This window comes from Saccoglossus kowalevskii, chromosome 21, assembly GCF_978046115.1.
Source record: "Saccoglossus kowalevskii chromosome 21, keSacKowa6.1, whole genome shotgun sequence".
In the NCBI taxonomy this organism is placed as follows: domain Eukaryota; kingdom Metazoa; phylum Hemichordata; class Enteropneusta; family Harrimaniidae; genus Saccoglossus; species Saccoglossus kowalevskii.
In genome coordinates this window covers 3,677,082-3,692,977 of record NC_140661.1, presented here as the reverse complement: position 1 = coordinate 3,692,977, position 15,896 = coordinate 3,677,082, and the positions used below count along the sequence as shown (strand labels likewise).

General features: G+C 38.0%; 1 protein-coding gene across 1 annotated transcript in view; it reads left to right on the top strand.

Moving 5' to 3' along the window:
- LOC100367371 (uncharacterized) overlaps positions 1-15,896 on the top strand; it is a 115,818-nt gene that overhangs the window by 8,184 nt on the left and 91,738 nt on the right. Inside the window, exons 2-3 of the mRNA XM_085495397.1 lie at positions 11,219-11,911; positions 13,871-14,146. Coding sequence (XP_085351523.1) covers positions 11,219-11,911; positions 13,871-14,146 — 969 coding nt within the window. The remainder of the gene's footprint in view (positions 1-11,218; positions 11,912-13,870; positions 14,147-15,896) is intronic.

The window sequence follows — 15,896 nt, the reverse complement described above, 5'->3', positions numbered from 1 at the left end:
GATCGAGTGCCTGGTCTTTCGACCATGACGTCATTGGCGTTGTATTTTGAGTGACAATCAAGTGTGCGATTGTTTGCTCGTAAACCAGTTCTGATCTCAAATTCAAAAGCAATCATAAATACCTCTGACATATCAATGACATCGATACGACAATGACTTTTGTGTTGTTTTTGCGACAAAAATGATGATCACTCTGCGAGTTCATATAGATATCACTTATTCGGTCGTAACCTCAAATGATGCAATTGAATATACGACGTCACAATTCCAATAATACCTATGGTATAAACAACCATCTATATATTATGATATAGGGTCTCTGTTATAAATTACAATACGATGAATGGAAATAAATCCTACTACTTTTATCTAACAAACAATGTTACAAGACAAAGTCAATCCCCAAACTTTAATCCTGAAGTCTTATAACAGTTTCTACGTGTAAAAAATGAACACGAATTTTCAAATTTTATCAGCCAGCGGTGGTCGTCGCGCTGCTGCGTTCTGTTGGATATGTGACTCATAATAACGTTAACATCATTATTAAATACATGTTTACATGGAATTCGAACACGCGCTGCACGACAACCACCGCAATCTAGTCAAAGTGAAGCAGACATTCTGACGTGAAAAGGCAATGCTAATGAGTGCTGGAAAAATATGGCATATGCTGCATGTCTTGAAAAGTGTCGTCGTCTAAGTGACCTATTATTACTATCACATTTCCACTGCCATGAATATAAACACACTATAGTTATTCATTTGTCAAATTCAGTCACATGGCGTTCAACATACAGAGTGATATATGAACTATGGCACGAGTGGTGGACATAGGAACGTACATAAGAGGAACTCGAACACAGTTGTTCATTCATTGCAACTTATTAGAGCATATCGCCTGTCGTGATATCGTCTACATCACCCAGTCTCGACCTGACGTCACACAAATTCTTCTGTAAGAAATATTAGTTTTCCAACTCCAGTTAAAGATAGTGAATTTAGAAAATAACAAATTTTAAAACAAAGAACGGAAAATAAGAACAAACATGTATAAATACATATATGAAGGCAAATAAACAATATTAGATCAATATCACCCAGAGAAAACTCCAAATTAAGTGTAAGACAAAATAACTGACAGGTTGTCCTACACTTCAGTTCACAGTTGTTATCGACTATTCCCATCATGCAACATAAACGGAAGTGCGCGCACATATAGTTTTGAGATTGAAGTTCCTCGTTTATGAAGGAGACCAAGAACGAATACCCACACTCACCAATGACCTCTTGACCCTTCTCATGTGACAAGAGTACGACAGCGAGTATGGCGGGCCATTCTCCAGAACACGGAAGTTAAATTAACAATCTTACGTTCACATGTAAATTTCTCTGAAACTGACAATAAAGAAAACAAAATGATGTCGGAACCACAATCGAACTGCGGAAACCACAAAGAGATACGTTATGTACTTAAGTTAATTATTATTGAGTTAGTTGATTGGCTACTCAGTAACAAGTTACGTAAGCCCAAAACTTCCGGCCACACTGTATGTATACTTTCAACACACGCTTTATTCGGCAGTAGCTGTATAGTATTCGTGTAGTCTATATCGTATAATAAAGTCTCTTTCCTTGACTTAATCGATCGTCTCCTTTATCCTGTAATTTCGATTCCCACAAATGAAAATAAAACCAATTGCTTTCAGTTACGGCTAAAAACTGACAACTTTATTATTGTGAAAAGCGGCTGACATATAACCAAACTTTCAGTAGACAAGCATTGCTATTGAGATGATCCGCCAAAGTTTGTCAAATGACATTCCCATTTTGAATGGAAAAGTGTTTTCATAGATCTCATTTCTGTGATATCACGTATGTATCACGTACCAAACCATATGCGTACGCTCATCTTGAGCCCCCTAGCTGTGTCGTAATAATCACCATGCTAAGGTTAAGTCAACACATTGAAGCAGTTGAAGCAGAAGTAACACCTACTTAATAAATGTTCTACTGTAAACACAGAGAAATATAACCATCTACGCCATCTTGTATAAATATCATTAATTAGGTATATTTATTTATTTATTAACACACAACATCCCCCGGAGGGGATGAAAAGGGTTACAAATCAAATATTAGTAAAAGAAAAATAACTACATAAAAAGTAAGGGAACAAAAAAGCATTAAAAAAAAGAAAGATAAATTTGTATACGAAGAATGTGTTACTGGCTTAGTTTATTTAGGTGCTGCTGTCTTGTATTAAAACAGTTTTTTTAAATATTGTGCTAAAGGAATTGACATTTTCTCGTTACTTAGTAATGATATGAATTTATTTTCATTACTAAATTTGTCAAAATTTGGTATACATTAATTAGCTACTATTATCTATTAGCTACTATCTATTAGCTATAAGGTAGAATACACAAACATAAGCTTATGCAAAGTCAAAAGACACAAATAACAAAACAGCACAGCAAAATAATTCTAAGACGAGAAAAACACATTTTGTTATTATGCTACAAATATAACTGTCATCACTAGTTTGTCCATCTCTTGCACATAAATAAATAAAGCTGCAAGGAATTTCATCCTATTTTCATTGATAATGTATCATGTATCATCTCCCAGTGAATTGCATTTACAAAAATTCTGTCACCTCTATTTTTGATTCCCATGTGCCTTCCTGATTCTTCCTAATGGGATGAAGTTCTAAATCTGGTCAGTGCAACTCTATGTTTCTGTTTTTAATTTGGATAATTTTATACATAGCAAACAAGGAATGGTCAACCTGGGCAACATCATCCGTTAGTACCTTCCATGGCAACATCAATCATTGAATGAAGTTATTTTATGAAAATAATCCGGATTTGGTGTTATTTGCCAAAAAGACTCAACAAGATACGCCAGCCAAGTTATAAGGTCACATTTACTGTATAATCAATACGTCCGTAGTCGTTTCCTTGTACGAGTGACGATTAAGTTACTTATATGATCAGGAATTTATGTTCATTTTGTTTAATGGCCCGATATCAATGGGCCAAACAAGATAGAACGAAAACTATCGAATTGTCTTTCAACAACAGTGTCTCAACACTTGAACCCGTTTATTGCGGCTAGTAACCTCGGTTTGAAATGTCTTACGTAACCTTTAACCCTTAAGGTTATGTAAGACATTTCAAACCGAGGTTACTAGTATTAGTAGTCACGTGACTGAAGTAGTAATTTATGAGAAACCATACTACAAGTACTCATTGTACTCTGACTTTGTCATTTGATGTGAATTGCTAACTTGAGGGGCGAAGTAAATATTTCAAAAGTTGCCAGCAAACAAAGTATAATATTGACAAACAACGTATACCATATTTATCAATTTTGCTGAATGTTCGACTCATTTAGTTTTAAATTATTTGTGGTGTATGTAGTTGGTGTTGGGTCTCCGTGTTTTAATTGTAAAAGAATCTTACTTTTACCCTACGGCATGTCGTCCAAATACACTGATATGAACGCAGAGGTCAAACATGTCTTTAAAATCATACCGTAACGCCTATTACTTTTTATCAATTTCGTCTCAATCCTTAACATCCCCGTCACTTGTAGTCGTCCACTAGATCTATTAAGCTCACTAACGATATAATCCTACACAACAAAATAACAAGTATAGCAAAGGACTTCTGTTGTTGTCGGAACCACAATCGAACTGCGGAAACCACAAAGAAATGTCGGAACCACAATCGAATTGGGAAACCACAAAGAGATACGTTATGTACTTATTATTGAGTTAGTTGATTGGCTACTCAGTAACAAGTTACGTAAGCCCAAACTTCCGGCCACACTGTATGTATACTTTCAACACACGCTTTATTCGACAGTAGCTGTATAGTATTCGTGTAGTCTGTATCGTAGAATAAAGTCTCTTTCCTTGACTTAATCGATCGTCTCCTTTATCCTGTAATTTCGATTCCCACAGTTGTACATAACATCTGTCCAAGGTCTTCTCGACCAATCATATTGAATCATTGTCAGGATTTATATATACCTAATGCCCAGTTTCTGAATGTGGTGCGCTTTTAGTCTGGAAATGAGATGCTATTCATTACGGGAAAACTTTATATTCTTTTGTGCACTACAAATTTCTTTCAGTATTTTGATTGTGCTCAGTTTTACTTATTTATTTACTAATTCAAAATAGATGTTGTACAATACAAAATGTATCTGAGTTTCAGTTTTAATTGATTTTAAAATTGAATGTATTCGCTAAGACATAAGTCTTAATTATTCATTTTAAATTTGAAAACTGACAGACTTCAATTGATAGACTATTATGATATTATAATATAAAGTCATTAATCATGTAAATAAACTGCTTAATTGTCCCAAATATGTAGTCACACATTCTTGAAAACTATAACTAACTCAAAACTAAGTGAAAGAAAAAACTACAAGAAATTGTAATTGTCAAGAGGAATAAGAATAATATAACTAGGAATGAATCGACAGGTTAACTTCAACATGGAAATCCCGATATGTATTCACGCCGATACAATAATCTCGTGGCATAGGTTTTATTTGGCGGGGAGCAGCGCTGTTACACGTGGGTGGGTGAAATGTCATCGTATAGCCACTGAACCAACAAAGGGAAAATAATACTGTTTCCTGTCCTCGTCTTCACATGGACGAAATGTTTACGCTCTCTTAAACCATTTCATAGATTTAGTTTAATTATGCGTGTACGAGTGCTCATTGACGTCAGGTATTCAATCTGAATACAAATCATATATAGTGTTTAAAAATAGTATTTAAAAAAATTACACCAATAGATCATAGGAATATAAACCTAAAGTAGTTTCTACTATGATAATAAAATAGACTTCACAACGTACTGCATTGTTGGTAGAGTACAATGACGCAGACGCTACTGGTAATTAAAGCAACAATGTTGAACGCGTTCATAGTGTACGTATGAATACTGAATCGAAAACGAAATAGTAATTGTATTGTCACTACGAATAGTCTCACGTTCAGTATGAACCGCAAAGTTAAAGTGGTGTCTATTTTACGAATAATATAATTTATTGTAACATAATAAAAATAGTTATATCCAAACCTGTTCAAACTAAATCATGAATGTGTATTACTGAGTTATTTAACCTTATGTTTTATATAGCTGTCTTTAAACTGTAACATTGAAACTTAACACAACGTACAAGACATGACGTGCTTAATATAGGAAGTACGCAGAAATTGGTCGCCAGGTTATTTGGTGCCCTTTTATTCGTACTTGTTGGCCAGACCACGTGACCTTATTTGTCGCATACACTACCCATTAACTTGAACTTTTTCTTTTAACCTCAAGTTATTGATAATTTGTAAATCGTGTTCTTGGAAGAAGACAATATCATCATCAGCGGGACAATCTTAATTTATTGAAGTGTAAATTGTCTCACGTTTGCTTTTTTTTATTGTGAACCATTTATTTTCGTCGATGCATTTGAACGGAGCAAACATTCAAATACACTGTATATATCCAGATGACCAAGTTGTCACTTTTAGACCAATTTTATATTAAATATTTCATATTAAATTTGTTATCAATTAAATTTAATATAAACACTTTTCATGTAAATCAATTTGCTCTGGTTGTGTATGCAAATTAAACAAAAAAGAAAGAGTTCATTGACCCTAAACCGAGAGCATATATAACAATTAACGTGTCATAGTCGTCGCATCGTGTCGTGTTCTGTATGGGTTCCACGCGACGTATACAACGTGTATAAAATACATCTCACGATATTTGAACGTGTTGTGTTGCATAGCACCTTCGCCGCCTTTGGGTTTATTTGTTTGTGTTGGATCAAGAGTATATTTGAAGGCAAAGTGTCTTATTGAGATCTCAAACCAATTCGGCTATTTGTAACTATTTGTCTTTTTTTCTTAGTATACAGTTTGATGTGACATGACTTGATTACCTATGACGTGTAGGTCTTCTTCTCTGACATAGTGTTAACTATGAATTGAATTGTTTTCAATTAACTGCAATCACCAGGCACAAATACATCACTTACATTTGTGATTCGTTGTCACGACTCCAGTGGCGGATCCCAGCTCATGACGATTTGTATCATCGGGATTACGCATAGCTTCTCTGGGATTTACTGTTCGTATATCTTAAGCGTAGCTTGGACCCCCCAATACATTTTGCTGGATCCGCCACTGCACTGCATGACTCTCGCATACCTCAACATCGGTTCGTATTTCGTCATTGTGTCTACAGAGGTACTGTATTGTAACATAGATACAATGAAATGAGTCAAACTATTCGCCTGCTAATTACATCACCATACAAATAAGTAAAGTGAAAGGAATTAAAAATAAACAAAAACATAATTACGTAAACTATGAATTGATGACGTGATGTGTGGGCCAATGTGGTGAAATTATTCCACACAACGCAGTGCGTTATAATCTATCACGTTATTTGTCTAGACCCATTGTACCAGTGTTGCTACTATGATTCAATACAATCCACGTAATGGTGTACACATTGTCACCAGTATTCAAATTATAATCTGATTTGCCTTTTGTACCATTATGGTATAAGCTAAGATGGTGTCAGTCACATGAAAGTCTTGTCACAACACGAGAGGAATATTCCAGAATTATACTGTTATTCAGAGAGGAAATGTGACTTTGAGCTGGGGTATGTGAGGATACGATATGGTCTGGGATTTGAAACAGTGTTAATATTAATTACCAGTAATACATTGAAAATAGGGCGTATGTCAAACCCTGTGCTAACGTCGTTAGATTGGAGAAAACGATCTTCCGCTCGGTCATCTTCGATGACAGCTGATCAGTATGCATGTTGTTCCCGGGTAAGACCAACAATCCCGAGATAAAGGTCGTTGACTTGAGTTGTAGTGACATGCAATCACCGGTATGTGTGAGATTAGTAATTTCACACTCGAGTGCATTTGGTTTTCTGTCGACTCAACCGTTGGTCCAAGCTAATGAATTATAGTTTGTCAAGCTGTCATACTGTGACAATGCAGTTATTGTGAAATATTAATTAAATGACTCAGCGTGAATAGTAAGAAACCGACAGTTTCGGAGGAAACAGTACCAAGGTAAAAAAAAAATGTGAAACTAAACAAAATATCATGATTTCACCCGATAACGATCCAGTCGTGTATTTATTGTACAGTGCCACTCATGCATGTATTTATTGTGCAAACCAGACGCAGTCATGTATGAAAACGGCGTGAATTTCCATTCAATCGATTTCATTTAGGCGTGAAGCCATGTTTTCATGCCCTAACTTCACTATTTCCATATATTCATGTGACTATAACTACTTAAATTACCTCTATCACCAGGTACCCGTATGTCCTATGTAAACTTTGAAGTTGTTTTAAATGCAAAAAAAATGAGTGTTGCTATGTTGCTTCCAAGTAATTATAAGAAATGTATCACCAAGGGCAACAGTAATGCAAATGAGCTTCTGTGGTGTAAAATTGACAAAATCTTGTCAATGCTCCATGAATATTCATCAAAATAATGACATGGATTTGAGCATCTTGAGCATTATTTAACAATCAACAAAGAAATATAATGTTTTGTTTGAAGAAACGAACAAACATATTATCAATTTCGCCAAAATGCCGGATGATAAAAAAATCTAAACTTTAATAAGCAACGATTTGTATTTATTCCGGTAGACAAATTTATACAGCACTGACGGATTCCGTGCATTTTACCTTGCAAACAACGCAATGATTTTAAAATCTTTTGAATATTATTATCATACATCTGCCGTTGTAACGCCATAAGTTATAGCGTGCCGTAATTTTGCGGTATTGCACTGGGTCTTTTCATCCTACCAAGCCAAAATTCAAATATGCAACGATTACGCGCGTCCTCTAACAATAAAAACAAAGATGGTACCCCCCTCAGTTTGACCGGACCCCACACAAAAAGTTCGCTGAATCTGTTCTAAACTTTTTGGATTTCAGCATTCACATGATATATCCTTATGAATGAATGAACTTTATTGTTCCCGTGTAAAAAAGTGTAGGTTACATAGGGTGTTTGCAACAATAAAGAATTTTTGTTAACAAGACAATATTTTGAAAATAACTTGAATGAATGTACTTAAAATTCAAAAATAAATAAATATGTATAAAAAATAAAATAAATAAATACACAAATAAATTATAAGGTAAGGGTTCTTCCTGGCTGAACCATATGGTACCAAGGTACTTCACTCCTACTGCCCTCTACCGGGGAGTAAATGGGAACTTGGTGTGGAATGTTTGGCCGTAACCATGATAGCCTTTATTTGGGGGTGTATACTTCCGTAAAGTTGAGATGGATAAATATGTCACAAGACGTTCCACGTTGCTAAGACGGCGCGCGCCACTCTACCATGTATTTCTATGGGCTTCGCGTGAGCTGGTGTGGAACGCCGGTCGAAGGGCCGGTGAAAACAACTAAATTCGGGAAAGCAACATAAAATCAACTTAGAAATAATCCTGGACAGCCACATTTATATATGTTGGACATGCAGGGGTGATCTTGTTACACTGCTCAGGGAAGTCTCAACAACCATCCCAAAATACCGTTTTCTGAGAGTTTTCGGCATTTGTTTTCACCGTGACGGTTGCCGGGGGTGTAAATGCCCGGATGTCCGCCTGAGAATATGCCAGGGTAATGATATGTAGCGCCCTCACGCATAATTGCATTTATTACCAATAAATAACTTTATGAACTTACTAGAACCTTTGTGTTCTATGACTGTTAGACGCGGAAAATCGAACCCGTTCAAGCCAGAAATAGTATTAAAATATTCACCAGAATACAAGATGAACGGAAATGTTAGGAAACTCCCTTCAGTGAAATTAGTCTTTAATGTTTCTTTCCCAACTATATTCGTTAACAGAACGTTTCTTTCCTCCAAGTTTTAGTGTATCACGTGCGCCATTTCACCACTATAACATTACCTCGCAAAACATAGTCCGCGATAAAATGGTTCGTATTTACGTTTTTACTGAAGTCTGACATTAATAAATAGTTCGGAAGTCAAATACGTTTTTTTCCACTTTTTGTAGTACGTTTTCAGATGTAATAGCTACAGGAAAATGGCCGTGCGTAGTGAGGTGATTGACCACAAAATTGAAGGCTGCCTGTGGCAGAGGCACTATTGCGTAAAGCGCAAAGGCCTCTGGGAAGGAGATTGGTGATTGACCACAAAATTGAAGGCTGCCTGTGGCAGAGGCACTATTGCGTAAAGCGCAAAGGCCTCTGGGAAGGCCTCTAGATGACGCCGAACTGCAGCGTCAATGCCGAAAGTATATATTCGTGGAATAGAACTCTGCCTGGGAGATTGGTAATACGCGTGCCATCAGCATGGAGTTCATTGTTTATGATCACATGCGCGAGATATGGGTCTCACATGAACAAAGATGCCGTTGCGTAACTGTTGCGCAGACCAACAAGAACAAATTGAGACATTACCAAGCTTTAACTAGGTAATGTTTTTGGTGATTGGAAGGTGTCGAGGGAGTCCCGGCGGTAATTGCTGTACGTCGCGCCCAGTTCAAAACTCGTACTCATAATTTTCATCCCAATAGCGCATTAGATTGTCGGAATTGTTTATCAACACAAATGTCGCACATGCGCGGCGCGAAGACCACCGCCCTTTAAAGACACTATTGTACTCTCTAAAAACTGTTAAAAATTGACCCATCGCTCGCTGATTTTGATGTCAGACTCCATAATACTGTGAAATATTATTGATTGGAAATCTATGCTACCATACGACATACATGTATTTGTGACATAGAATTCAATAATTCCACAAAATGTTTTATAATTCACTGTAACATGACAGCATACACTTCCAACGATGCCGAGTCAGTGGTCAAGTTGTGACTACAAGTTTGTGACAATATTCAATTATTGAAATGAATAAAAGAAAAAAAAAAGAATATAGCTCGCACATATCCACAGTCGTCCCACACTTCGCATTCGAATTTAAATCGACTCTCAAATGCTCGTGTTCGCAAGGGATACTAAAAAACGCAAATGTTTGCACAACAAGCACATCATGTCTGGTACTCATTTTCAGATTCCAATTTTGTGTTTGGTTTGGTAACAGAATAAGATCCTGTGTGTGAATACTAGATACGACGATGAACTTTGTTTGTCGCTCCATACTACGTTCTGGTGTACTATGTCTAGTGTGCAATGCGCGCGATGTTGGTAAAACCAGCCTTGTATAAGTTACTGGCTATAATGCAGTTCTACTTTTATCACACAACAATCACCCAGTTATCAAACTAATACGATGGCCGGGATTTTGCTTGGGGGGGGGGGTTACTCTCTGAGGGACCACCCGTTTCAAAATTTTGAAAATTAATAACACCTAATATTCGTAATAGTCTTAACACCTAACAACCATATCAGTCTGAATTTTTACCTTACAGCGAACAGCCTTACTCAGTATTAACTTAATATTCCTAACCTAATTTGTATCCGACCACCGCCACAAAACTGGATGCTTTACAACGCTTTTGTGTTTGAAATGTTTACCCTCTTAGAAATAGGTGAAACCACACAATGTCCAGCGGAAGGCTTTGTATGACATTTAGGGGACTGTGTCGGCGCTTGGTCGGTGTCATCCAAAGGCCGCCAAGTGACAATTTCGGGCGCCGTTTACAATAGCAACAGCCAGGCGTCACTCCCAGCATTTACCAATATAATACGGACTCGGGATTAGCTACCCGAGATGAACCACATGATTCATCTTTATTCTATGACAAAGTTAGCAATTTTTCTCGGACTTCCAGTCCCGCTGGTGATACAAAATAATCCGCCTTTTGAAAAATATTGTGAAAAATATTGAGTGGGGGTGGGGGTGGTTGATGTCCGGAACCCCCAGCTACGCGCATATGATTCGCGTCAGATTACTGACATCAGCAACATTCAAACGCTGTGACATATTATTCGTCTAAATTAAACCCAAACACATAAACCAGTTCAATTCAAATCGTTTGACTTGACCAATTGGTCTAACCACAACTCAGCCTTCGAATCGATTTGCATTGTATTAACCGAAACACGACTTATCCTTTCTATCGTTTGATATTGCATTGATCGGTTGTCATGGTAATCGATACTGCTCTCACTAACACTAGAATGAATTTTTATTCATTTCATTTAGGCAAAACAACAGTGGATCAAACAACAGAATATACAACTGGTGTTGCAACAATAATTCTAGACATAACAGTGGATGTGACAACAGAAGGTAAAAATGCTACAACAGAAAGTGACGTCAAAACAACTGATGCAATTGAATTAACAACAGCAGGTATGAATACAACGATGGCTGCAACAACAGAAGCTGAGGACGCAACAACAGAAGTTGCCACTGAAACAACGGAAGGTGAGGACGCAACACCAGAAGTTGCCACTAAAACAACAGAAGGTCAAGACGCAATGACAGAAAGTGATGTGAAAACAACAGATGCAACTGAATTAACAACAGCAGGTCTAGATACAACAATGGTTGCAGCAACAGAAGGTGAGGACACAACAACAGAAGTTGCCACTAAAACAACAGAAGGTCAAGACGCAACGACAGAAAGTGATGTCAAAACAACTGATGCAACTGAATTAACAACAACAGGTATAGATACAACAATGGTTGCAACAACAGAAGGTGAGGACGCAACAACAGAAGTTGTCACTGAGACAACAACAGCTATAGATACAACAATGGTTGCAACAACAGAAGGTGAGGACCCAACAACAGAAGTTGTCACTGAAACAACAACAGGTATAGAAACAACAATGGTTGCAACAACAGAAGGTGAGGACACAACAACAGAAGTTGTCACTGAAACAACAACAGGTATAGATACAACAATGGTTGCAACAACAGAAGGTGAGGACGCAACAACAGAAGTTGTCACTGAAACAACAATAGGTATATATACAACAATGGTAGCAACAACAGAAAGTGAGGATCCAACTACAGACGTTGTCACTGAAACAACAAAAGGTGAGGACGCAACAACAGAAGTTGTCACTGAAACAACAACAGCTATAGATACAACAATGGTTGCAACAACAGAAGGTGAGGACCCAACAACAGAAGTTGTCACTGAAACAACAACAGGTATAGATACAACAATGGTTGCAACAACAGAAGGTGAGGACCCAACAACAGAAGTTGTCACTGAAACAACAACAGGTATATATACAACAATGGTTGCAACAACAGAAGGTAGCGACCCAACAACAGAAGTTGTCACTGAAACAACAACAGGTATAGATACAACAATGGTTGCAACAACAGAAGGTGAGGACCCAACAACAGAAATTGTCACTGAAACAACAACAGGTATAGAAACAACAATGGTTGCAACAACAGAAGGTGAGGACCCAACAACAGAAGTTGTCACTGAAACAACAACAGGTATAGATACAACAATGGTTGCAACAACAGAAGGTGAGGACCAAACAACAGAAGTTGTCACTGAAACAACAACAGGTATAGACACAACAATGGTTGCAACAACAGAAGGTGAGGACCCAACAACAGAAGTTGTCACTGAAACAACAACAGGCATAGTTACAACAATGGGTGCAACAACGGAAGGTGAAGACCAAACAACAGAAGTTGTCACTGAAACAACAACAGGTATAGATACAACAATGGTTGCAACAACAGAAGGCGAGGACCCAACAACAGAAGTTGTCACTGAAACAACAACAGGTATAGATACAACAATGGTTGCAACAACGGAAGGTGAAGACCAAACAACAGAAGTTGTCACTGAAACAAAAACAGGTATACATACAACAATGGTTGCAACAACGGAAGGTGAGGACCCAACAACAGAAGTTGTCACTGAAACAACAACAGGTATAGATACAACAATGGTTGCAACAACAGAAGGCGAGGACCCAACAACAGAAGTTGTCACTGAAACAACAACAGGTTTAGATACAACAATGGTTGCAACAACAGAAGGTGAGGACCCAACAACAGAAGTTGTCAATGAAACAACAACAGGTATATATACAACAATAGTTGCAACAACAGAAGGTGAGGACCTAACAACAGAAGTTGTCACTGAAACAACAACAGGTATAGATACAACAATGGTTGCAACAACAGAAGGTGTGGACACAACAACAGATCTTGTCACTGAAACAACAACAGGTATAGATACAACAATGGTTGCAACAACAGAAGGTGAGGACCCAACAACAGAAGTTGTCACTGAAACAACAAAAGGTGAGGACGCAACAACAGAAGTTGTCACTGAAACAACAACAGCTATAGATACAACAATGGTTGCAACAACAGAAGGTGAGGACCCAACAACAGAAGTTGTCACTGAAACAACAACAGGTATAGAAACAACAATGGTTGCAACAACAGAAGGTGATGACCCAACAACAGAAGTTGTCACTGAAACAACAACAGGTATAGATACAACAATGGTTGCAACAACAGGAGGCGAGGACCCAACAACAGAAGATGTCACTGAAACAACAACAGGTATAGTTACAACAATAGTTGCAACAATAGAAGGCGAGGACCCAACAACAGAAGTTGTCACTGACACAACAACAGGTATAGATACAACAATGGTTGCAACAACAGAAAGTGAGGATCCAACTACAGACGTTGTCACTGAAACAACAAAAGGTGAGGACGCAACAACAGAAGTTGTCACTGAAACAACAACAGCTATAGATACAACAATGGTTGCAACAACAGAAGGTGAGGACCCAACAACAGAAGTTGTCACTGAAACAACAACAGGTATATATACAACAATGGTTGCAACAACAGAAGGTGAGGACCCAACAACAGAAGTTGACACTGAAACAACAGAAGGTGAGAACCCAACAACAGAAGTTGTCACTGAAACAACGGAAGGAGAGGACCAAACAACAGAAGTTGTCACTGAAACAACAAAAGGTATAGATACAACTATGGTTGCAACAACAGAAGGTGAGGACCCAACAACAGATGTTGTCAGTGAAACAACAACAGGTATAGATACAACAATGGCTGCAACAACAGAAGGCGAGGACCCAACAACAGAGGTTGTCACTGAAACAACAACAGGTATAGATACAACAATGGTTGCAACAACAGAAGGTGAGGACCCAACAACAGAAGTTGTCACTGAAACAACAACAGGTATAGATACAACAATGGTTGCAACAACAGAAGGCGAGGACCCAACAACAGAAGTTGTCACTGAAACCACAACAGGTATAGATACAACAATGGTTGCAACAACAGAAGGTGAGGACCCAACAACAGGAGTTGTCACTGAAACAACAAAAGCTATAGATACAACAATGGTTGCAACAACAGATGGTGAGGATCCAACAACAGAAGTTGTCACTGAAACAACAGAAGGTGCGGACACAACAACAGAAGTTGTCACTGAAACAACAACAGGTATAGATACAACAATGCTTGCAACAACAGAAGGTGAGGACCCAACAACAGAAGTTGTCACTGAAACAACAACAGGTATAGATACAACAATGGTTGCAACAACAAAAGGTGAGGACCCAACAACAGAAGTTGTCACTGAAACAACAACAGGTATAGATACAACAATGGTTGCAACAACAGAAGGTGAGGACCCAACAACAGAAGTTGTCACTGAAACAACAACAGGTATAGATACAACAATGGTTGCAACAACAAAAGGTGAGGACCCAACAACAGAAGTTGTCACTGAAAAAACAACAGGTATAGATACAACAATGGTTGCAACAACAGAAGGTGAGGACCCAACAACAGAAGTTGTCACTGAAACAACGGAAGGTGAGGACCCAACAACAGAAGTTGTCACTGAAACAACAACAGGTATAGATACAACAATGGTTGCAACAACAGAAGGTGAAGACCCAACAACAGAAGTTGTCACTGAAACAACAACAGGTATAGATACAACAATGGTTGCAACAACAAAAGGTGAGGACCCAACAACAGAAGTTGTCACTGAAACAACAACAGGTATAGATACAACAATGGTTGCAACAACAGAAGGTGAGGACCCAACAACAGAAGTTGTCACTGAAACAACAACAGGTATAGATACAACAATGGTTGCAACAACAGAAGGTGAGGACCCAACAACAGAAGTTGTCACTGAAACAACAACAGGTATAGATACAACAATGGTTGCAACAACAGAAGGTGAAGACCCAACAACAGAAGTTGTCACTGAAACAACAACAGGTATAGATACAACAATGGTTGCAACAACAGAAGGTGAGGACACAACAACAGAAGTTGTCACTGAAACAACAACAGGTATAGATACAACAATGGTTGCAACAATAGAAGGTGAGGACCCAACAACAGAAGTTGTCACTGAAACAACAACAGGTATAGATACAACAATGGTTGCAACAACAGAAGGTGAAGACCCAACAACAGAAGTTGTCACTGAAACAACAACAACAGGTATAGATACAACAATGGTTGCAACAACGGAAGGTGAGGACCCAACAACAGAAGTTGTCACTGAAACAACAACAGGTATAGATACAACAATGGTTGCAACAACAGAAGGTGAGGACCCAACAACAGAAGTTGTCACTGAAACAACAACAGGTATAGATACAACAATGGTTGCAACAACAGAAGGTGGAGACCCAACAACAGAAGTTGTCACTGCAACAACAGAAGGTGAGGACCAAACAACAGAAGTTGTCACTGAAACAACAACAACAACAGGTATAGATACAACAATGGTTGCAACAACAGAAGGTGAGGACCCAACAACAGAAGTTGTCACTGAAACAACAACAGGTATATATACAACAATGGTTGCAACAACAAAAGGTGAGGA